Genomic DNA, 25,500 nt, shown 5'->3' with positions numbered 1-25,500 from the left:
CCTCCACCTGCCGCGAGCCGGCGCTCTTCCTCCCGCCTCCCGCCTGCTCGCCAGCAAACAAGAACCACCAAATCGCCGACGGGGCCCTTCGCAGGGGCCCTGCCCGCGTCCGATCGAGAGCAGAGGAGCGGAGTCCGCTGTCGACCCACAGAGCGGCGCACCCACCTTCCTCGGCCGCGTCCTGCTCCTCCTCCTCCTGCCCATCAGGGATGACCAGCTGCTCCCGCTCGAGGTCCTCCGCGTCCCGATTCTCCTGGCCGGCCAGCCTGGCCGCCGGCGCCCGTGCGGTCTGGCCCACCGCGCCAGCTCCCCCCGGGCCTCTGCCAGCCGCGGCTGCGTCCGCCTCCACAGCCTGCTCGCGGCCCGGCTCCGGCGGCAGCCCCAGGCTGTCCCTCGGAAGCTCCTCCTCACTGGCCACCTGGATCTCGTTGGTTTCCTCTGTGCAGGGAACAGTTAGCTGTGACCTCACCAGCATTTAGTTGAATTAAAATGAAAACAGAAACCCTCCCACCACTCAATTCCCAGGGCCTTCCCAAGGGCTGTGGGCCGGGAGCAACTGGGTGACTGGTTCTGTGGCGCGCAAAGACTGCGGCTTCTCCACACCTGCAGCTCAACTTCAGAACTGACGAGAGAAGCGGTTTAGGAAGAAAATCTGGACAAGTTATTTGATTTCAGTGACAACCTGCGAGCCAAAGTTATCGGACCATCATATGTATCTGAGACAAGGCCCCCTGTTCCCACGCGGCTGCCCAGCCTCAGGCATCTCCCCGTAATCCCGCAGTCCCAATGATGTCCCCGGGGAAGCACAGCCTGGACCGTCACCAAGAACAAGGCACTCGGTCTACAGGGATGACAGTAAGACAAGGAAAAGCCTGGCGGCCCCAATTCCAAACACCCGGAGAGACCTTCACCTGCCTCCAGCAGCCCAAACCCAGCTCACTGGCTGCCTCCCACAGGGACACTTTGCCGTGAGGCCATCTGCAAAGATGCCGGACTGCCACTATGTCTATCTTAGGGCTTAAATGTGCAATTACCAGGCTTCACTTACCTCTCTCACCTTGTCTCTTCAAATCCAAAGCCACCTCAGAACTGGGGGCTGGTGTCTGGGGCTCGCCGTTGCTGGGCACGATTCCTTTCACCGGCAGCACCTCTGCCTGGGGCAGGTCTGCGTCCTGCGGCCTGGGCTGAAGCTCGCTGGGGGCTCGGAGCTAAAACAGGAGCGCACGACAAACGGGGGCTCCGTGACTTTAAACCTCACAACAACCCCATGCAAGGCAATGGACATCCTTCTGACAAAACACTCAAACCCCGAGAAAGGCCTGATCTAACCTAGTTGTGCCACATACTACCTCGCATAAATGCAAAAGGTCAAAGGTTAAGATCTCCCAGAAAGTACTTTCAGGAACAGATTAACAAGCAGGTTTCTAGCAGTCTGAGCAACAAGGACAAGGATGACCTGAACGCTATAAACAAACCAGACCAGGCTGACTTCCGCAGAACACTGGCCTGACGAGAGCAAAACACATTCTTCAAGGGCACATGGAACATTCCCCAGGCCAGAGGCTAGGCCATGAAACAAGCCTCAACAAATCTGAAATGACTGGAGAACATACTCTGTATGATGATAATCACGATGGACTGAAATTATCAATGACAATAAAATTTGAGAAACTCACAAACATGTGGGAATTAGGCAACATGTTCCTAAATTAAACCAATGGGTCAAAGGAATCACTAGGCATAAAAAGAGTATCTTGAAAAAAATTAAAACAAATACATGACATACCAAACTTATGGGAGGCTGTTAAAGCAGTGCTTAGGGGGAAATGTGCAGGTCTATATCAAGCAGATGGTAAATCAGTAACCTAATCTTCCACCGTAAGACACTGGAAAAAGAAGAGCAAACAGAACCTAACGCAAAGAAGGAAATAAGAAAGGTTGGAGCAGGAATTCATGAAAAACAGAACAGAAAAACAGAGAACATGAATGAAATCAAAGTTAGTTCTTCAAAAAGTTGAACAAAATTGACAAACTTTTAGCTGGATTAACCAAAAAAAAGAGAGAAAACTCAAATTACTAAAATAAAAAATAAAATGGGACAACACTACTAACCTTACACAAATAAAAATATTAAAAAGGAACACCACAAATAACTATGTCAGCTTTGAAGACTTAGAGGACAGTAACCAAGTTCTGAGAACAATACAAACTACCAAAACTGACTCAAGAAACAGAAAATGTGAGGGCGCCTGAGTGGCTCAGTCGGTTGCGTCTGACTCTTGGTTTCAGCTCAGGTCATGATCTCATGGGCCGTGAGATCGAGCCCCACATTCTCTCCCACTGACCCTCCACCCCGTCCCTCTCTCTCAAATTTCTTTAAAAATAGAAAATGTGTAAAGACTTGTTACATAATAAGAGAATGAATTAGTAATTTAAAAACTTCCCCCAAAGAAAAGCCCAAGCCCAGATGACTTCACAAGTGAACCTCATCAAGCATTTACAGACCAGTCAATACCAGATCTTCAAAAACTCTTCCCCCAAAAAAACCAAAAACAAACAAACAAACAAAAACCACCAAAAACAAAACAAAACAAAACAAAACAAAAAACCACCCAAACCCTGAAAGGAATATGCCCCAACTCATTCTATGAGTCCAATATTAATAGATACCAAAACCAAAAACACTACAAGAAAACCAGTATCTCTTAGGAATATAAACACTAAAATCCTTATCAAAATACTAGCAAACCAAATCCAGCAACATATAAAAAGATTATATACCATGACCAGGAGGGATAAACAACCATGAACACAAGATGAAACATTTAAAAATCTGTGTAACAGTGTATCAGTAGCATAACAGACAAAAAAACCCACATGATCATCTCAATAAACTGAGAAAAAGAATTTGACAAAATCCAACGCCTCCCGATAAAAACACTCAACAATTAAGATGAAAAGGGAAGGGGTGCCTGGGTGGTTCAGTGGATTAAGTGTCCAACTTTCGGTTTGGGCTCCAGGCTCCGGTCATGATCCCAGGGTCCGGAGGTGGGAATTCCGCCTCAGGCTCTGAGCTCAGAGGGGAGTCTGCTAGGGATTCTGTCTCTCCCTCTCCCTCCTACCTCTCTCCTGTGCGCTCTAAAATAAATCTTTAAAACAAGAAACAGAAGGAGACTTCCTCCGCTTGATAAAGTCTATCCATGAAAACACACAGCTAACATCAAGCATAACGGTAAAAACGGATGTTTTCCCTCCACGATCAAGAACAAGGATATCTGTTTTTCCACTTCTGTTAACACTGAATGGAGGTTCCAGCCAGTGCAATTAGGAAACAAAGGCATCCAGAGTGGGAAGGAAAAATGTAAAACTGCCTCTGCTTTGATGACATAATACTGTATATAGAAAATTCAAAGAAATCAGATACCAAAAAATACTATTAGAATAAAGTTGAGCAAGGTTGCAATATACCAGATCAAAATAAACAAATGAATTCTATTTCTACAGAACTAGCAATGAATATGAAAATAAAACAATTCCATTTGTAATAGCATAAAAAATAAATTGAACAAAGAAGTACAAGACTTCTGTAAACTATAACACATTGTTTGAGAGATTTTTAAAGGACTTAAATGAGTGGAAGGACGTCCCACATTCATAGAACAGTAGACTTAATGTTGCTAAGATGGCAATACTTTCCAAACTGATCAACAGACTCAATATAATTTCAGTCAAAATCTCACCTGGCTTTGTTGAAGAAACTGACAAGCAGATCCTAAAACTCATATGGAAATTCAGCTGGCACAGAATAACCAAAATAGTCCTTTAAAAGAACAACATTGGGGGTACCTGGGAGGCTCAGTCAGCGAAGCACCTGCCTTCTGCTCACGCAGTGATCTTGGAGTCCCTGGATCGAGCCCCACATCAGGCTCCCTGCTCAGTGCAGAGCCTGCGTCTCCCTCTCCCTCTGCTCCTACTCCCACTTGTGCTCTCACTCAAATTAAATAAATCGATAAATTAATTAAATTAAATTAAATACAATGTTGGAGGGGTGCATGGGTGGCACAGAGTTGGCTCCGTGCTCGGTGGGGTGTCTGATGGAGATTCTCTCTCTCTACTCTTCCCACTGTCCCTTCCCTAAGAGAAATAAATATTTTTAAGAAATTAAAATTTAAAAAAGGAGGCACCTGGGTGGCTCAGTCAGTTAAGTGTCTGCCTTCGGGTCAGATCACTATCTCAGGGTCCTAGGAACAAGCCCAGCTCTCAGCTCAGTGGAGAGCCTGCTCTTCCCTCTCCCTCCGCTGCTCCCCCATTTTTGTTCATAAAATCTTTAAACATTGGAGGAGTCATACCCCCTGAATTCAAAGCTTACTACAAAGCCACAGTAATCAAGGCTGCACTTATGGTACCAAAATAAGTGACAAACAGACCAATGGAATAGAACTGAGAATCTGCAATAAACCCTCATAGTTACAGTAAACTGATTTTTGACAAGGGTCTCATGACAGTTCCATGGAAAAAATAAGTTTTGTGGGTTTTTTCCCCCCAAAAAGTGCCAAGAGACAACTGGATATCCATAAGCAAAACAGTGAAGTTGGACCCCTACTTCACACCAGATACAAAAAATTAACTCAAAATGGGCCTTAGGACTAAATCTAAGAGGTAAAAATTATAAAACTCTTAATATTTTCAAGACGTTGGATTAGGCAAAGCGGTTTAAATTACAACACCAAAGGAACACACAACAGAATAAATAAACTGGACTTCATCAAAATTTAAAACTTTCATATTCCAATGAACACCATGAAGAAAGTAAAAAAAGAAAACCTCACAGAATCGGAAAAAATACTTGCAAATCATAGCTAATATTTTCATATATATGAATATATAAAGAATTCCAACTCAATTATAAAATAACTCAATTTAAAAATGGGCAAAGTGTACAGACATTTCTCCAAAAAGATACAAATGGCCAATAAAGCAGAAGAAAAGATGCTCAATGTTAGTTATCATGGAAATGCAAACCCAAACCACACTGACCCAGGGCCCCACACCCACGAGCATGGCTACAATGATAAAGACAGGTAAGAGCTGGCCAGGATGTGGAGAAACGAGACCCCTCAAACTGCTGGTCAAAATATAAAAGAGTGTGATTGGTTTTTGAAAACGGTCTGGCAGTTTGTCATGAAACATCGAGTTACCATATGACTCGGCAACTCCACTCCTAGGTATACACCTAAGGGAAATGAAAACTTACCTCCATACAAAAATGTCTACACACATGTTCATAGCAGCATTATTCATAATCTGCCTAAAACTAGAAATAACCTGAATTCCTATCAACTGACAAATGAATCAACAAAACGTGGCCTCTGCACACAATACTGTCCAGCACAAACAGGAGTGAAGCAGTCACACATGTGAACCCACGGGCGAACCTGGAAAGCTGTACACTAAGTGAAATGATCCAGACACACACAGTCACACGGCTATGATTCTACCGACAGGAGATGTCCAGCTACACAAATCGATGGAGAAAGAAAGCAGATTAATTGGTTCTCTAGGACTGAGTGAGGAGAGCAAACGGTTATGGGGTTTATTTGGGGGAACAAGAATGTTCTAAAATGGACTGTGATGATGGCTGCACAATTTTGTGAATAAACAAAAAACCAACGAATTGTAACTATATGTGGGTGAATGGAATGGTCTGTGAAGTGTCTCTCAATAACGCTGCTGTATCTACAGCCAACAAACATGCAGGTTTCCCAAAGGCCTCGAGCAGCCACGTCATGGGCCGAGAGGCACGTGCCCGGCCACCAGGGGCGCTCAGCAGCCACAACCCTGCCCCGCTGGTGCAGGGACCACAGTACTGAAGCCTCTCCCAGGGGGGCTGCAGACTTCCGCTGAAGCAACCCCGGTAACGCTCTGAGCCAAAGGACAGAGCCCGGATGCCCTTCAGAGTGTCACGTCCTGGGAATAGCTGGCGTGTCTCAGGGAACCAAACCCACAGTGGAGAGCAGAGATAAGTGCCAATCCGTCTGCAGACAAGGGAACAGGATGCCTGAGGAGAGGTGAGGAACGCCTTCTGGAATCCTGGGCAGAAAAACTCCCCGAATTACCTGCTGGTTTTGGTCCTTTTTCTCACTCGGGTCTCTGGAAGCAGCGGCCTCCTTCCCCTTCCTCGTGACTTCTTCTATCCGCTCCTCACACTGCTCCTTCGCCTCCTTCATCTGACTGATGCACTGGCTCCTCCGGGGGGAGAAAGCAAAGGGAAAGACAAAGATTTAGGGATGGGTCTACACCGCAAGTCTCCCCTGCCATGCACGTGCAATCCACCGCATCAGACACGGCTCCTCTTCCTCCTGGGTCCCGCTCTCCACCTCGAGAGGGCACATAAGGCATGTGGTTTCAGTACTAAATGGCAAGAAAACTGGAGTTGGCTGAAACTACAAATTTGTCACACTGTTCTAAAACAGGTGAACTTCATTGGTTAGGAAAAAATAATTCTTACGGACACCTGGGTGGCTCAGTCGGTTAAGCGTCTGCCTTCGGCTCAGGTCATGATCCCAGAGTCCTGGGATCGAGCCCCATGTCAGGCTCCCTGCTCAGCGTGGAGTCTGCTTCTCCTTCTCCCTCTGTGCTCGCATGCACGCTCTCTCTCTCTCTCCCTCCCTCTCAAATAAAATATTTTAAGAAGTTTTTAAAATACAAACTGTGGTATAATCAGAGATAGCTATATGGTCTTTTCCCCTCTGAGCTAGGTCTCTGAGCTATTAGCACAAAGCTCCTAAAGCCCTTGGAATTTCCTGACTTATAGGAGGGTCTTCTGTCAGTCAAATGAGCCCCCTGGATCACACCCGAGTTTGTGATAATGTGCCAGCTCACAGAGCCTGACAATGGGGGCGGTCGGCCAGGGGGATCACCCCCATGATTAATAGGCCTGGAACTTTCAGCCCCACCACCTCCCTCCAGGGAACAGGGAAAGTAGAGCTGGAGTTCAATTATGTGGCCGACGATTTAATCAATTGTGCCTATGTAGTAAAACCTCAGGAAAAATCTCTGGGTGAAAGGCTTGACAAGCTTCTCAGTCGGTGAACACCACGTACTAGAAAGGTGGCACCCCAACGCCACCAGGAAAGGAGCTATTTCTCCTACAATGGCCTTAAAACCAAGACTCCACCATGTGTTCCTGAGATACAGCCCTTCTAATGAGCCTCTCGTCGTGAGCACAGCCCTGGGCAGAGTTCTGTCAGCCATCCTAGAGAAAAACCAGCCCTGAGGGGTTCGGGAAGCACTGAACTTGTAGCTAGGAGACAGAGTATAGGTGCCTCGGGGACACGCAGACCTTGTGGGTGTCATGTGAAGAGGGAAGAGTCTTGTGGGACTAAAGCCTGTGTGGTTTGTGCTAACACTAGACAGTGTCAAAATCCAGCTGGACTTCCACTTCCGGGAAGATGTATTTAAAACAAACAGAAGAGGATTGAATTGGTAGGAGAGAAGGCAGACTGGCCAGGGCTTTGGGTCTATAGAACACCCCAGTGGTGACACCGGAGAGCGCGTGGGAAGAAGCCTGTGTTTCGGCCCCCACTGATGGGAATGTGTCCTCTCCCCTTGGGGTGGTAGCCAAGCAAGTCAGCGATGAGTCAGGGCTTCTCCCAACAACCAGAGGTTTCAACTGAAAACCACCATCACCCCAAGCACCAAGAAGATCTCAAATGAGTGAAGAGAGACCACCAACAGATTCCAACGCTGACATGACAGAGAAGTTACAATGATCTGACAAACATTTCCAAACAGGCACCAGAGAAATGTTTCGGTGAGCAATTCGAAGATGCTTGAAACAAATGAAAGACTAAATGTCTCAGCAAAGAAACAGAAGATGTAAGGAAGAACCACATGGAAATTTCCAAACTGAAAAATGCAATAACCAAAATTAAAGAACTTAAGGAATGAGTGCAAGTAGCAGAATGGAGGCAAGAATCCATGAACTGTGAGAGAGAACAACAGACATGACCCAATCATAGTAACAGAAAACAGACTGGGGAGAAAAAGAAAAAGAAAACAATCCCACTGGGAGATCTGCACAACTATGACAGAGATCTAACATCCCCGTCCTGCGTTCCAGAAAGGAGGAGACTTTCCCAGTGGGGCCCACTTAACTAGTCACTTGTACAACCATGCCCAAAATACTACTCCTCTTAGCTCATCTCCAGGACCACAGGATACCTCTGCCTCACCCAGACCACTCTGAGCTCCTCATGTCCTCTTTCTCTTCTAGAACAAGTCGTAGCTACCCTTCTCTACTCCCCACTAGGTAGGATTCCATTCTAAGTGACCTTCCCTAAGAAGTCTGTTTTTGGGTAATAGAGAAGAATTCACGAAAATAACCGTGTAAGAACAGTATCTGAAGGCACTTTCAGAAAGTCGGTAAGTTGGCTGATCAGGTTTGGCTGGGAGAAACAGGAAGGGCAAATGATACCAATCTGCTCCTTCCATAAACTGAAGTCTCATGTAGGTAGCCCAGCACCAGGATGGCCGTTCTGAATCATCAGGGATACAGCACGATCCTAGCACGGGTTCATGATCCTAGCATGGGTTTCCAGCCTCATGATCCAAGATGGCTACAGTGGCCCAGCCATCTTGCACGAGTCCCAAGCAACAGGAAGGAATGAGGGGAGAGGTAAACAAGATGGGATCTGGTGGACCATCCTCAATTTCAGAAGACTTCCTACAGTCCTGTGCTTCCACTTCCTTCCCGCACTGGCCAGAACTTGGTCACCAGGCCATACTTCACTGCAAGGAGGGTTTGGAAATGCAGGAATTACATTGTGGGAGAAAATCATGGATCCGGAGAAGCCATGGCCAGTCTTTGCCACAGGCAGTTTTAAAAATATTTTGAGCCACAAAATATTAGTAATTGCAAACTCTCCCAAGTTGAGAAGATATCCAAAATAGACTGTTCTGTTAGCTTAGATTAGAATGGAAAACACCAATCTTACAAGACAGAATTTAGGCTTGGTTTAGTATGCATACAGCTGGGAACCTATAGAAATAGTCATCAATGTCTGTATACAACACAGGTTAGTACACGCAGAGCTCTTTACCCTGCAGCCGATGGGGCCTAGAAACAACCACACCTCAGCAGCAACAAACACACCTAGTATCCAGATCTTGGATTCTTTTTTTTCTTAAGGTTTTATTTATTTATTTATTTTAAAGAGAGAGAGAGAGAGAGCATGAGATCAGGGAGAGTCAGAAGGAGCAGCAGACTCCCTGCTGAACAAGGACCCTGATGCGGGACTTGATCCTGGGACTCCAGGATCATGACCTGAGCCAAAGGCAGTCGCCCAACCAACTGAGCCACCCAGGTGCCCAGAACTTGGTTTCTTAATACCACTCTCCAATTTAGAGAGAGAGAGAGAGAGAAATGGTTGATTGAGGGGGCATCCAACTGGGTCCCTCCCAGTACAGAGGGAGAGATAACAGAGTAACTTTATGATGAAGAAACCAGATAAACACTACCTCAGTAAGGGAATCAAGATTATCATCAACAGGGACAAGCCATATGGATAGTATGGACCCTTGATACCAAGTAATGAAAGTGGTACTTGACCTCTGTGGCCTTCCTCCTAGAAATGTGTTGCCCCAGTTTAACCATGAAAAAAACACCAGATAAATCCCAACTGCAACAAACTATAAGAAAACATACTGACCAGCACTCCTTAAAACTAACAAGATCATAAAAAAGTAAGTCTGAGAAACGCTCACAGCCAAGAGGACTCTAAGAAAACGTGAACACACTGACTGTGGGAACGGACGGACCGTGGGAACGGACGGACTGTCCGGGAAGAGAAAAAGTACATTAGGGGGAAACCGAGGAAACACAGACAAAGTATGAACTTTAGTTAAGGATGGATCCACACTGGTCCATTAACTGAGCCAAATAAACCCCATCAGTGGAAAGCGTTAACAACACGGAAACCGGGTCTGCAGTACACAGGAGCTCTTGTAATACTTCTGCAAACCTGAAACTGCTCCAAAATTTAAGCTTCATTTTAAAAAAATAAAAATAAAAAAAAGAACAGAACTGAAGGATGCCCAGGCAGTATCAGAAAATTGTTACTGGAGCCCATCACCTGGCTCAGGCTGAGCCCCCTTTTAGCTAAGATATTCTGAGGCATCACTGGAGCTTTCAGCCTAGAGTTTAAGAGCATCCTGTGTGTCAGGGTTGTAGAGTAATTGAGAGAATTACCCATTTGTAGAAATAAGGAAGTTGGGAAGTGACCTGAATGTGGGCCGCTGACCAGGGTCAGAGAGAGAGAGATAAGGCTGAAAGCAGAAGCTAGACCTGAGGTTTCCTGGCTCTATGCCATGCTCTTTCTAGGGCCCAAGCTGCCTCTTCTGGGTCACGGGCCCTTCAGAGCCAGCTGTACGCACACTCAGCCCACAGCTCTTATAATGTGACCTACGGTGCAAAGGAGTCCGTGGGTCCCCAAGAACCACATGCAGAGAAGGGCATCAGGGGTTGCAGACAGAGCAGAAGACAGACTTCCAGACTTTGGACAGCTTACAGATCAAAAGAAGACTTGCTGAAAAATTCACTTAAATAAAACTGTCACAAACAGGCAACTCGCAGGTGATAGACTAGTACGCAGTAGTTCAAACGCACAGAACAAGAACAGAGACCGTCTAAATCCCGAACATACTAAACATGCCAGTTCACTGTTAGCTGACAGCATCCCAGACACTCGGGACCAGCCAACGAACAGGGGCACAGCCATTCCTGAACCTTCAGAAACCTACAAATGGGAAATACGTACTGTTTTCACCTGCTCTCAGCCCTGCCAAAACCAAGGACAAAGATCCTTGCTCTCCCAGCCTTGCGGGTGGAGGCCAGCTTCCCCCATTCCAGCTCCACAGCGGTAAGGGAACAGCCTCAGAATGAAGCTCAAACACCGGGACGCAGGCCGTGGGGATGGTGACAGTGTGACGTCCCGAAGGCCTCAGGTGAGTTTCCGCTTCCATGCACGTGCCAACCGTTCAGCCACCAACTAGAGCGAAAATGCAGACACGCGGGACCTGCCGCCAGGGTGATCATGGCTGGTGCGATGGATGCGCGGGTCGTACGCCACACAGGAGTCTACGCAGGCGGGGGGCCTGATCGTCTAGGACGCAATCTCAGGGCAGTGCTGGGTCTCGTCCAGTAATGGCTCTGGCAAACTATTTCCTCGTGGCATGGAAATGAGAAGACAAGCAGTTCACATGAGAAGCCAACCCTACGTGCTCTGGGGAGGAAGCCTGCAAGGCAGTGTGTGACCAAGACCGACAAGAACGTGACCGCTTAGTGACATCTGCCACAGGGAGCGAGGAGTGGGGACGCCGATTCGGAAGAATGAACACTAACTTGTGCATCAGGAAGGCGGCCTCACTGTCCTGTCCGCTCTTCCAGTCCCAGCATTGCCGGTAGAAAAGGTTCAGGCCCGAAAGGGTGTTTCCAGAGCGGCTGTGCAGGTGACCTTCCGCTGTCCCACCAACAGAATGCACAACTTCGCAGATATTGCTAACAAGAGATCTGCACCCTTCATCAGGTCAAAAAAGGTCTCTAACCCAAAGACAGCTTCCAACACTCTATGAACATCATCCCCAGGAAACACACCATATCTGGGATAACATTTTGGGCACGACCACTGCAATACGGACGTCAGCCAAAAAGCATTTCAAATTAGCCATCAACCTCCTAAGAGAAAAAGGGTGAGTCCAGCAGGCCTGGCCACCTTCCCTGTCTGCTCCGACATGGGGAGCAGAGCCACCCTCCCGTCGCTGGGCCTGGCTGCTGCTGATTTCCAGTGAGGTCGGCTCCTTCTGAGTCAACATACATCAAGTGAGGGCATTAACGGCTTATCCTATTTCAAAGAATGGAAGGGAAGTGCGTTTGAATGTTTCTTCTAAGGATGAATAATACAAAGACTGGGCCGTCTTCACTTCTGTCTGAGTGCTAGTGATCGTTGATGACTGGCCCAGCTCAGGGGTCCTCAACTGAAGACCACCGTGTTCAAAGCCAGGGAAAACCCCGTTATGAGGTCTGCCCTGTGCACTGCAGAATGGTGACTGCAGGTCTCCGGACACTGCCAAAGGTCTCCTGGGAGCAAAATCGCTGACCAAAATTGAGAACCTCTGGCCTGGCTGAAGAAGGTTCCATATGCATATTTTCTAATTACGTTACCCTTCTACTGACGTTAGTGCATGTCCTCTGCATGCTTATATATTTAGGGCTTCCTGGCTTTAGTAGTATTTTGTTTTAAAGTGATCAGGATGCTACCACAGTGAGTGGACAATCTTTTGGAAGGACCTGAGAATCCCAGTGAGGGCAGTGCGGTGAGGAAACTTATTCAGAGGGCAACTTGGCAATTTATGACACTGAATCTACAGATGAGTCCTTTTTAGAAGGAAATAATTCAAAATAATTATCTTTTTTAAAAGGTATACACATTGCTATCAGGCTAGTCAGAATAATCAAAAACTTAGAATTAACCAAAATACCCAAACACGGACATCATGAGGTAAATTCTGTGCCTCCATAATACTAACCAGCCATTTTTAGTGATGCCACATTTTGGAGCAAGTAAGGACTTCTATTTATAAATAACACAAGCAAGTGGAAAACAATGATTTAAAACTGTTACCAGTGACTGCAATCATATGAAAAATCTATATGACCTTGGACACAAACTAGGGAGAAGTCAGCCCACAGGAAAGAGGACGGGGCTCATAGGTGGCTGTTTGCCTCCGAATCCCAGACCCCCCTGTGCCTGAGTTACGCTGCTCTTCTTGGGGAAAACAATACAGAGACTAGGGCTTACTCTCCACTCCCTACAACTGGTTTTTACTATCTTACTATAGGGTTTAGCTAACCTTTTGGAAATTTATTGTTTTGTTTTGGTCATAAAAATCCTCCCAAAGGTAAACGTGTAGGGTTTTTGTACACAACTGAAGTTCTCATCCGCTTCAAACAGACGGGCCTGACGGTCGGCTGGGGTGGGGCGGCCGCGAGAGGAGCACGGTCGCGAGTCACGTACACCTGAATGCGCTGAAGGCCAGATCCTAAATGTTCTCACCACACAGGCACAACAATCATGTTTAATGAGCTTGATCTGGGACATTTCACAACGTCAAGGCATATCAAAACTCCATGCTTTATACCTTAAATACAGACAATGATTATCTGTCAATCATACTTCAATAAAGCTGAAAAATAAAAGTGCTCCCTTCTGGCTGCAGAAATTTAAAGAGACACTAGGAGTCTCACAGAAACAGAATGTCCACATGCCGACGCCCAGAGATAAATCCCGGATCTGATGCCAAAGACACCTTTCAGTCTAGGAGTGGACGAAGGGCGCATCTGAGCACTTCCCGAAGACATTTTTAAAGGCTTTCCGTTACTGACAGCACACCTGCCCTGTAAAACTTCTGGGAACTTTACAAGTATGTCGACAGGCCATTTCCTGCTCTGGACGCTGCCCTCCAGCGTATTCTGAATCAGGAGCCGCCTGCTGGTCCTCTTCCAGAGCTTTCTGAAGCTCAGCTCACACTTACATGAGGAAGGGCGCGGGGCCTCCTGCAGAACTCGGACGTGCAGTGCACACCCACCCCCTCACACCCACGGCTCAGAACACGAAGCTCCCCCACCCCCTGGGGGCCACACTTACAGGTCGTAGGAGAACTTCCGCTCCAGGTTGGTCTGGTTCCTCTGGAACTGGAGCACGTCCTGCTGCAGCCGGCCATAGTTCTTCTGCAGGGCCTTTAACTGGTCTGAGGCCAGAGGACCACCCAGGAGCCGGTAGGTCACCAGCGTGGCCGTCACACAACAGCAGATGTGTCACAACACAGTGGACAAGGACGCGCAGGAGAGTACAGAAGGGAGGAGAGAGGGAAGAGAACGTTCCAGAACTGTGGAGGAGCCTTGGAAATCCACAACCCAACCGGAATCTTACCCTCTCTCTAATCGCTTTTGACCTTTAAAATGCATTAGGAGGTTCTGTTCAGCTATTTCCTAGACATCCTAAACCCTGAGCTGTCCCATAAGGTGACCCATGCCACTGTGTCCCCTGGTCCCCAGAAGACTTCCTCTTCAGCCTGTGAAACGTGGATTTCAACATCTGCTCAGGTAAGCAGCCGCTCAGGGCAGAACCCCATCCTTGGGCCCAGGCTGCCGGCCGGCTGCCCCCCTGCTTACCTCCTGTCACTCACCACCACCAGCCATTCCCCAGGCCTGTGCTCATTTAATCCCCACCCCCCAGCTGGGAAGCAGCATGCTTTCCTTGAGGAGACTCATCAGCCCTGCTGCCCTGACCTCTTGGCTCCTAAAAGTCTTGCAGAAAACAGCAGCCGCTGACCAAGGGCCAGGGGAGAAAGAAGAGCTGCCACAGAGGGGACAGCAAAGTGGCCAGAAGGCTGCAACCAAGGCCTGGGACACAGCCCTAGACACACACCCACATCCCCGGGGTCTGTCCCCATGACTCTAAACCTACAGGGCTTCCTGGGGGAAAATGAAACGAAAGTGAAGGATTCAGTGAAATGCCAAAGACACAGTAACAAGCCTCCATCTCATGAGCAGTTCTAGGAGATGCTCCAAGACTTAAAACTGGAGGGCTGTAAAATTGCTCAGAGAGGCTGGAGGCTGAGGCAGGGGACTGACCTCAACGGGTTGGCGGGCACTTCCTGCAGGACAGGGTCTGGTCATGGCTGCGGAGATCTAGGGGATGGGGCATTTGTCCAAACACAGAGCTCTGCACTAGAAAGGGTACACTTTACTGGGTGTAAATTACACCTCAATAAACTGCATATTTAAAAAAAAAATTCCCATAATCAAATCAAGTATGGGGCAAGGGACTACTACTCAGCAACAGAAGGAATAACCTACTGACATCCATGACGTGGATCATTCTCAAAAGGCCAGACGAGAAAGGGGAGCGCTGCAAAGCCCCCAGCAGTCCAGGGACCCACATAACTTTGTAAAACCCTGAATGTCCCCTACTCATATTCTTAGAACCCACTGTGGGACGAGAACCCTAGACCAGCATGGTCCAACAGAACTACAAGGCAAGCCACGTGGGTAATCTTTCTAGCAACCATATATTTTTTTTAAGATTTTATTTATTTATTTGACAGAGATCATAGGTAGGCAGAGAGACAGGCAGAGAGAGAGGAGGAAGCAGGCTCCCCGTAGAGCAGAGAGCCTGATGCGGGGCTCGATCCCAGGACCCGGGGCATGACCTGAGCCGAAGGCAGAGGCTTTTAACCCTCTGAGCCACCCAGGCGCCCCATAGCAACCACATTTTTAAGAACCAAACCAGATGCATTATCACTTTTAATAACATATTTGACTGAACTCGACAGCTATGCAACATTATCTTGCCAACAAGTAGTGAATACAAAAAAACTACGAATGAGATATTTTATGTTCTCTCTTTCATACTACGTTTCTGAAATCTGGTGTGTACCAGTTAGAGCACATCTCAATCCAGACATTAAATCTGCACTGGGAATGCTTCATCTGAATTTAGGTTTTACCACATGCACAGTTAAAAAGTATACTAACATATTAAGCTGTAAATACTTAGTTCTCCCAATAACAGAGTCGACTCAGAGTTCCAGTCTTTAACTTAAATCACTGAAAATCACACAAAAATTTAAAATCCAGTTCCATCCCACTAGCCACACTTCAGGGTTCACTGGCCACAGGGCTCATGGCCACCACTCTGGACAGTGCAGCTCTAAAGAGACCTACCTGCCCAGAGGCTGAAGTGAGGCTCGGGGCAGGGGTGGGCATAGGAGCTTCTTACCCACGGTAAAGGTCGGCCCCATGGGACCCAGCTCTCCTTTCCCCAGGCCCCAGGACCACCCAGGGCCTGCCGAGCTGCCCAGTCACAGCCAGTGGGGGAGCCAACCAGAGAGGGGTTCACCCCAGGACTGCCCTTGCTACCGCTGCTTCCTAGGGCCCAACGGAAACCAGACCCGGCTACCAAACTCAATCAGGGCAGCAAAGAAATGGAATTAAATTGGTCTGGATAACTGTTAGTTTTCATAAAAGAAATCTGAATTCAGGGTTACCCATTTAAAAGAAATCCTAAAATCCTATATACACCACACATACTATATTTGTGTGTGTGTGTACAGATGTATATATCTATATATAGATAGATACACATACAGATCACCTATCATTCATATACATATGTGATCTGTTCTGGTATACTTCCTAACCTACCAAAAAGTGAGCATCTGAATTCTGTACCTAATACCTTATAATGTGTTCATCAACATTTTTAAAAGGAAAAAGCTGTTTAAGAAACTGTTTGACAAAAAGAATCCAGTAAAAACTAGTCATTTACTCATGATCCCACCCATCATTAGATTAGAATAAAAGCCACTAGAAAAGGATGAGAGGAAAGGCGGGCTTTTCCTAAAAGGCCCAACATCTGGTATAAAGGAGGGGAATGGAACTCACCTTGCAGGGTTCTGATGAGCTTCTCTCCTGTGGTGATATTATGCACTAAAACCGCCTGCAAAAGAGAAACACAGAATGAAATGCGCCCCAACCTAACAGCTTAGAAGAGCCTGGATAAGATGTTCTCATTGGGAAAAGGGAGCAGCGATGCTCGTCCCCCACCAGATGTTGGGAGGGACGGGCAGAGCTCTCCTGCTGAGCTCCCCCGATGGGATGCTGCTGCACCCACACGGCGGCGCTGGAAAAGGAGCTTCCCTGGTGAGAGGTCTGCCGTCCCAACAAGAACTTGTAACCCTAGAGGGCTAAACGGAGCCTCTGGCTGTTTGGCCCTGAGATGCATTTCCTCCATGGAAGCTGCAGCAGCAACTCGGGACCTCTTGGGGGGTGGGGGTGGAGGTTGCGGGGGGGGCAATCCCGTCCTGAGCCACAGGTGTGACTACACCCTGAGGAGGGAACAGAGAAGAGGAAGAGCTTCTTACAGCTGGGGTGGGGGACAGAGAGTGGGGACACGGGCTCACACGAAGTGACAGCAAGCTGGGGAGGCCAAAAACAGAGGAGGAAGGACAACACAGGACTCAGGGAACTGAGAAAACAGAAGGGAAGGTGAGGAAAGGGCGTGTGGTGTGTGCGTCAGGAGCAGCCTGTGAGCCCGTGGCCACGGTCACCAGGTGCCCTTCTGAGCTCTGCAGTCCGCTCGCTCACTGCTCTCCCCAGGCTCTGAGGCGAGCAGCATATTAGCCCATTTTAGAGGGCAGGAAACTGAGGCACAGACTGCTTAAGAGACTTTCTTCACAGCCAACAGGCAAAGCCAAGCACCGGCAGGCCCGATCCAGAAAGCAAGCTGGTGCTTGTTACGTGCCGAATTAGGACACTAGGCTAGCGGGCTGCACCCTGTGCCAAAGCCAACAGAAGCCTGAAAGAGAGGTGACCGGAATCTTCCATATGAGAGCGCACACACGGGTGCGGCTCTGTACACACAGGGAAATGTCATGAGCAACAAAGCCTGCAAAACACACACCCAGGCCACGCGGCCCACAGCTTGGGGACACGTTTCCTGTGCAACGGAGGACAATGTCAACCGTGCCACCTCCCACGTCTGTGCCTCCGGCTTCCTCCCGGACCTCTGTCCAGCCCTGACCCTTCCCTTGGCCCGGACAGAGGGAAGGCCCAACGCAACGTGGCCAAACAAATTGTGTTTATTTGGGGAGATCAGAGGACTCGGAACATTTCCTGGCACACCAGGAAGGAAGTCACAGCGATGGTATCCTATCGCTGGGAGAGATTATCAAGAGGGGCGTCTGCAGATACCCTTGTGGGCGGGGGAGAGAGGAGAGCCCTGGGACGGGGACCACGCAGCAGCGAGTCCGACAGCCCCCGCAGGGAGGCTTGCTGCACTCCGGGGAGCTTGCTGCACTCTGGGAGGCGTGCCCAAGTTCAGCACACACACAAAAGACCACAGGATCCAGCAGCTCCCGCTGAGCCGCAAGAACTCAGAGCAGAATCTTGAAGAGATGTGTGCGCTGGAATGTTCACAGCAGCACTACTCAGGACAGCCCCAAGTGAGGAGCCACCATCCTCTCGGCCAGTGACCGGAGGAAGGAAACACAGCAGCTACAGTCAGTGGGTATCATGCAGCCTTTCAGGAAAACGTCTGCCATGTGCTGGTCCACGCGTGAACCTCAAGCACACTCTGCAGAGCCAAGTAAGCCAGTCATGGCAGGATGGATACGCTCTGATTCCACTCCTGTGTATATTCATATAAGTATACATATTCCACATAAATATATATATTCCACATAAATCTATATAAATACGTGTGTGTGTGTGTGTGTGTGTGTGTGTGCATACTTTTTTTTTAAGAGCACACACAAGCAGGGGCAGCAGGGTGAGGGGGAGGAGCAGATGGAGAGAAACTCAAGCTCCACGTCCAGGATGGAGCCCGACACAGGGCTCGATCTCATGACCCGAGTCATAACCAGGAGCTGGATGCTTAGCCAACTGAGCTACCCAGTTGCCCCCAGGACACTCTCAATTGTTCCTTCTCCACTCACTCCCCTTGGCCCAACTCCAAAAAACCCACACTGGAGTCTGTACCTGAGGGTCGAGGAAGCATCTGAGGAAATGCCTGTCTCCCATGCGACTCTTATCTTCCAAAGAAAAGATATTTTCGTTGTCTTCCCGCACCTACTTACTTATGCATGGAAAAGTACAGTCTGCACTGAAGTAAATGAGAAAAGGATGATAAAATGCCATCAGCATGTTTTATATGCAGTTTTATATTGACTTAAAATCTTGTTAAATCATGTTCAGGAAACAATGGAAATGTTTCTAGCTTTTTGGAGATTCAGTAAAAAAACAATCTGCACTAAACAATATTATTTTTAAATGAAATATATATTCTCCTCTAAACAACCCCCTATTTCTCACATTTTGGTGAGAGTGACTCTGGGAGAAGCTGCACTTCCCAGCGTGTGTGGAGCGTCCCCGGGGACACTCAGCAGCACTAACGACACCAGAACATAACTGGAAACTGAACTCAGAGGACCTCAGGATCCATCATCCACGTACAAATGTGTGATAACTGTCTGAGTGCATTTGATCAAACTATTTCTGCATTCGATTGCTAGAAAAAGCAGCTCAAGATTTTTCAAAGCAGTAGTTCAACAATAAATTCTACCTCTCTAAAAGCTCCATAAAATGTAAATGACTAACTTTTTAAAATCCTAACTTTTGGAAAGCTTGCTGCAAGGGTGACACAGATCACGTGATAGAGGAGAAAAGATCCCCACCATGGCTCTGTTTCACTCATTGAAATAATCTGCTTTGAAGGCCAGAGGCCCCCTTCCCAGAAGCCGGACTCACATGCCCCTCAGACTACCTAAGCCTTGTCCCCTGTGCCTGGAGAAGGTCTATGTAACGACACTGCTGTTAGTGCCTCAAGGAGAAGATCTCAAAGTGGTGACAGGTGAATGACACGGAGAATGAAGGAAGAATATGCCACATTCCTTCGTCTTCCCCATCCCCCTCACCAATTTCGGAATCTCCCAGAGCAGCGCTATCCAAGAGAAAAGGGAAGGTCAGTCCCGTATGGAAGCCTGACGATTTCTAGTAGTCACATTAAAGTGGAAAGAAACAGATTGGGTGAAGGATTGGAACAGACATTTCCCCAAAGATGATAAACAAATGGCCAAAAAGCACCAGAGAGATGCCCACCATCCCCAGAAACAGGAATCCAAATGAGAAGACACCACGTCACACACACTGATGTGGCTGCAAGTTAAAAATAAACAAAAGGCAAAAAGGAAAGTAAGGGTGGGCAAGGATGTGGAGAAAGTGCAGAGAAACTGAACCCTCAGATGCAGCTGAGGAGAATGGGAAATGGCACGGCTTCTGCGGAAAGAGCCTCGGCAGTTTCCCCCCAAATTAAACAGCTGTGACATGACGCTTACTCCTCTTCCCAGGTTTATTCCCAAGAGAATCACAAATATACATCCATCCAACACCTGTCCCCAGACATTCAAAGAATTATTCAGAACTGCCAAAAGGTGGAAACAACCCAAACATCCATCAAGTGAAGACTGGATAAACGTGGGGCAGTCAGAGTGGAATATTATGCAGCCATAAAACGGAACCAAGGCCTGACATGTGCTGTGAGCCCTGAAAACACTATGCTGAGGGCAAGAAGCCAGATACAAAAGCCACAAAAGGTACAATTCTGCAGAGAGGAAATGCCCAGAGCTGGCAAATCTGGAGACAGAATGTAAATTAGTGGGGGGCAAGGGTGGGGAGAAAGGGGAGGTGGGGAGCACCTGCTTAATGGCGCAGGATTTCTCGTGGTGCAGATGAAAATGTTCTGGAATGAGACGGCACTGACGGCTGCACTGCCTCATGGCACCCCATAGCCACAGAACAACACACGGTCATGTCTGGGTTACGTGAATTCTGTCCCGAGTAACAAAAAGAAACAGGTGAAATTCAATGCTGTATTTAATCTGGCAGAACCGAGTTATCATTTCAGAATGTAATCAACATCAAATAGTATTAATGAGATTGTTTGCCCACACGAAGCCTTTGAAATCTAGCCTATTTCTGCATTTTTTTTAAAGATTTTATTTATTTATTTGACAAAGAGAAATCATAAGTAGACGGAGAGGCAGGCAGAGAGAGAGAGGGAAGCAGGCTCCCCGCCGAGCAGAGAGCCTGATGCGGGACTCGATCCCAGGACCCTGAGATCATGACCTGAGCCGAAGGCAGCCCAGGCGCCCCTATTTTTGCATTTTGACAGCGCATCTCAAATGGGATATTTTCAGGGCTCACGGAGGGACAGCACAGACCTTGAGAAAAGAGAAGGGAGAGCAGCGGGAGAGTCCAGTGGCAAAGGGGTGCCCATTAGTTCTTTCTTTATGTTGTCCTGCTAAGATTGCACACACTCACACCACCACAATAAGCCCTGCCACCCCAAACCCTTATCCGACAGCCCCTGGGGGCCAAAGACTGGGGGAGGCAGGCTGCCGGGAAACAAGGCTGTCCTCCAGCCAAGGGGCCACAGGAAGAATTCCAGAACTCAGCAAACCTGCCTGGCGTGGGCATCAGGTGTCCAGCATGAGCCTCAGCCTGAAGGCACAAAGGTGGGCCATCCCCGCAGCTGCCCCTCCCTCGCCAGACAAGCCCTCTACAGAAGGCAGAGGGAGCGGTGTGCGGGGAAAGAAGACACCCAGTTCCCACGACAGCAGAGAGGGGCTGAGTCCCAGCCCTCAGAGGTGGTCCTCAGAGAGGCTAGGCCTATGTGCTGAGTTATAGACCGACTCTGGGGACCCAGAGACCCAGGACACCAGAAAGTATAGGAACTTGCAGCTTGGGTGATTCAAAGTCAGCAAATGGCCGGGCACAGGAATGAGTGTGTGTTCATGCATGAGGAGAAGAGGGACAGATAGAGACAGAATATCCATGCAAGAATGCCAGTGTGGGGGCGCCTGGGTGGCTCAGTGGGTTGAGCCGCTGCCTTCGGCTCAGGTCATGATCTCAGGGTCCTGGGATCGAGTCCCGCATCGGGCTCTCTGCTCAGCAGGGAGCCTGCTTCCCTCTCTCTCTCTCTCTCTGCCTGCCTCTCCATCTACTTGTGATTTCTCTCTGTCAAATAAATAAATAAATAAAAACTTTTTTTAAAAAATTAAAAAAAAAAGAATGTCAGTGTGTGGGGCGCCTGGGAGGCTCAGTGGGTTAAATGTCCACCTTCAGCTCAGGTCAAGATCTCAGGGTCCTAGAATCGAGCCCCTAGTCTGCTTCTCCCTCTCCCACTGACCCTCCCCGTGCTTGTGCACATACATGCTTTCACGCTCTCTCAAATAAAACTAAAATATTTTAAAAAACAAAAAGAAAAAAAGAGGGGTGCCTGGGTGGCTCAGTCATTAAGTGTCTGCTTTCAGCTCAGGTCCCAGTGCCCTGGGATCGAGCCCCGAATCAGGTTCCCTGCTCTGCGGGAAGCCTGCTTCTCCCTCTCCCTCTGCTTGTGCTCCCTCTCTGTGTCTTTCTCTGTCAAATAAAAAAATAAAATTAAAAAAAAAAAAAAAAAAGAATGTTAGCATGTGGAATACGTTCTGCTGCACGAGATAAAACCAACACTAAAGGACAAACACCACACGATCCCACTTACATGAGAAATGTAGGGTAGTCTGATTCGGAGACAGGAGGAAAAACTGAAGTTGCCAGGACTTGGGGGGTGAGGGAATGGGGTGTTTGTGTTTAATGGGCCCAGAGCCTCAGGGGAGAAGATGGGAAAGTTCTGGAGGCGGACGGAGTGACAGGTGCACAGCAACGGGGTGTAATTCATGCCACCGCACTGTGCATTTCAACATGGTTAAAATGGTCATTTTTACATTGTGCAGATTTTACCACCATAAAACAAAAGCCCCACAAAGAGCAGGAGCTGGGTGGGTCAGTGAAGGAGTGTGTGAGGATATGGATGCCAGGGGGCAGGAGTGGGCTGCGAGCTCCGGGCTCAGAGTCAGCAGGGGGAGCAGGACGGGTCAGAGGGGGCCGCAGGCCCACAGACAGGGGCTCTCTGGCGGGCAGGAGGGCGGGTGTGGGCTGTGGCCACAACACAATGGACTCAAGCCACAAAGCAGTAAGAGAAGCTCATGGGGGATTAAGCAAAGCTCTATGTGAAGCTGAGGAAAAAGAACCCCATCCCAAAAGCACCCAGTTCGGCATGGGGCCCACCTGCTCTTCGTGCCCAGAGTGGCTCCTGCCGGGAGGCCGTCAGGAGGAAGGAACAACGTGCCCGTGGCCGGCTGGGAAACCTGCATGCGCAAGGGGCTGAGGGGCCCAGGGCTAACCCTGGGACTCCCTGGGACTCCCTGGGCAGGTCACAGTGCCCACAGCTCTGCAGGGAAGGGGCACACTACTGGAGAAAGGGAATGAGGAAGCGGGACGGGGGACAGAAGGAAAGAGGGAGGGAGATGGGGGGCGGGAGGGGAACCAACTGAGGAGACTGCCCCCAACTCCACAGCTTCCTTCAGTCAGGGCCTCCCACGGGCCTTCAGTAATCTGGGTCAGAGAGAAGTCCCAGGAGGCCCTGAACAGAACATGCAGGGGGAACCCCAGAAGGTTCCTTGCTGGCTCTCCAGCAGTTGACTAAGGCAGAACGTGGGGCCTCCTTCTCCATCCACACACCCTAGATCTTTCTATCACACACTGCCGGCTGCCAGAGACCTTGGGTGCCCCGCCCCGGAGCAGCTCAACTTCAGGTCACACTCCTCACAGCACCGCACCCTCAGCTCTTCCCAGTCTCCCCTCCGGACACGGCCCAGGTTCCCAGGGAGGACAGCACCGCTGTGAAGTGTTGCTCAGGTAGAAGAGCACACCGCACAGGCTTGGGGAGGGGTCTGGACATCTCTGTGTTCAAAGGGAGAAAGTCCCTCACAGCAGCAGAGACAGTGGCAGCGACTCGGAACACTCTGGAACCAACGGAGGAACTGCCCTCCTCCCTGCGGGGCTAGTGCGAGGGGCTGTGGAGGCTGACTTCACTTGGGGGGTGGGGGCAGGAGCCCTAGGCTGAACCTTGTCTGTGAGCATTAGTTCTTCTGTTTCTAATTGGGGATCTGAACGATGTCCCCACCTGCACCTGTGGGAAAGGCCTCAACTCTGCAAAGTCTGACTCTCTGCAGACGGTTGTGGCAGGGGGCGGGGGAGGGGGATACACAGGTTACGCCTATGGGGTTACAGGGGCCCACTCATTGTTCTTGAATGCAAATAATCCCAGAATCCCACTGGTGGAGCCACAGAGGAAATAAATGAAAAGGTAGGTCCAGGGGTGCCTGGGTCTAGTGGGTTAAGCCTCTGCCTTCAGCTCAGGTCATGGTCTCAGGGTCCTGGGATCGAGCCCCACATTGGGCTCAGCAGGGATTCCGCTTCCCCCCCTCCCCCGCCCCGCTCTCTGCCCGCCTCTCGGCCTACTTGTGCTCACTCTCTCTGTCAAATAAATAAATAAATCTTTAAAAAAAAGAAAGGTAGGTTAAACGTTCCTCATTTATTTCACATCAAACACTCATCCTGCAACAAGGGGTTAAGAAGTTCAGAGACAGGGACGCCTGAGTGGCTCAGTTAAGCGTCTGCCTTTGGCTCAGATCATGATCCCAGGGTCCTGCGAGCGAGTCCTGCATGTGGCTCCCTGCTCAGCAAAAGCCTGCTTCTCCCTCTCCTACTCCCCTTGCATGTGTTCCCACTCTTGCTGTGTCTCTCTCTCGGTCATATAAATAAATAAAATCTTAAAAAAAAAAAAAATTGTTCAGAGATGAACAGAGAGGGTCAAGGGGTTCTGAGTCCCCAGATGAGACAAAAGCTGGCCACAGGACCACCTCCCACAGCTCCTACAGAAGGAGGCACTGACCTGTTCCTTCTAGGGGGGAGTCCCCCATACGAGATCCAAGAGCTGAGAGCAGGCATGTCCACGGGGATGGCCTCTCCCCCCATGGACACAGGACAGCAAACGCATCTGCTCAACCCCCAATCCTCTGGGCAACTTCAGCAATCCCATGCAGCAAGACCGCATCTTCGGGGCACCCCTTCTGTGAGGAATTAACCCCAGTCCCTTTCCCGTAGAGGTGGGGGACAGAGGGGATGGAGGCTCGAAGCTCAGTGAAGAGACAGTGCGGAAAAGGGAGTCTGAGGTTCTCCTTAAGAGTCCTCACATGGGAGGTGAATGACTCGATCACAAACCTGTCTGAAGGCCACGTCTAACCAGCAAACTGGAGAATTTACAATCGAACAGACCCCTTCATTTCCAGGGCACAGATTTCAAAGGGACTCCCCTCCCACGTGCTCGCATCTGCCCCTGCGCAGCTCTCTCCACAGCTCACCTGCCCTTGGCCTGGGGACGCCTCCTCCGGCTCCTCAGACCATTTTCCAGACTCTGTCCCTGTGGGGCTTAAATTCCGATTAGATGCAGTCTCGCAACACTGAAAGGCGGAGCAGTTAGGACGTCGAGTTACAAGTCAGGGCCAGAGGTAAGGTGCTGTGCTCTGGGCTAAGGCTGCAGCGGCCTCCTGAACCGCCATCCCAGAGCCGCCCCAGATGAGGTGCTCTTCCAAACCCTTCCCACCTCTTCCTGTACCTACTTCCCTGCACTCAGCACCCTGGAATGATGTCTGTCCACAAGTGGCCCTGACAGACCCACCAACCTGTTTCTCCCCTGCCATGCAATGGGCATAGCCCGAACACCTGAGCAGCTCAGACATGGGGTACAGCCCCAACACCCGCACAGCCCAGACACCCACCCAGCCCGGACTCCCACACAGCTCATAGCTCAGACACCTGCACAGCCCAGACTCCTGCACAGCCCAGACACCCAGCACATCCCGGACATCAGCACATCACAGACACTCAGCACAGTCTGGACACCTGCATAGCTTGGACACCCACACAGCTCATAGCTGGGACCTCATAGCCCAGGCTCCCACACAGCCCGGACACCCGCACAGCCCGGACACCCGCACAGC

General features: G+C 49.2%; 1 protein-coding gene across 4 annotated transcripts in view; it reads right to left on the bottom strand.

The window, feature by feature from the left end:
* Positions 1 to 25,500, bottom strand: part of GOLM1 (golgi membrane protein 1) — a 58,145-nt gene that overhangs the window by 9,832 nt on the left and 22,813 nt on the right. For 3 of the 4 annotated variants that reach the window (XM_059142473.1, XM_059142472.1, XM_059142470.1), the window contains exons 4-8: positions 16,505 to 16,559; positions 13,704 to 13,806; positions 6,117 to 6,246; positions 1,049 to 1,208; positions 166 to 438 (exon numbers count right to left, since the gene is read on the bottom strand). In XM_059142473.1, the coding sequence (XP_058998456.1) occupies positions 166 to 438; positions 1,049 to 1,208; positions 6,117 to 6,246; positions 13,704 to 13,806; positions 16,505 to 16,559 (721 nt within the window). The remainder of the gene's footprint in view (positions 1 to 165; positions 439 to 1,048; positions 1,209 to 6,116; positions 6,247 to 13,703; positions 13,807 to 16,504; positions 16,560 to 25,500) is intronic. The other variant, XM_059142471.1, reaches the window with a different exon arrangement.

The sequence above is a fragment of the Mustela lutreola genome, chromosome 12 (assembly GCF_030435805.1).
Source record: "Mustela lutreola isolate mMusLut2 chromosome 12, mMusLut2.pri, whole genome shotgun sequence".
NCBI lineage: Eukaryota > Metazoa > Chordata > Mammalia > Carnivora > Mustelidae > Mustela > Mustela lutreola.
Note: the sequence above shows the minus strand (reverse complement) of the source record. Positions and strands in the feature narration are given on the sequence as shown.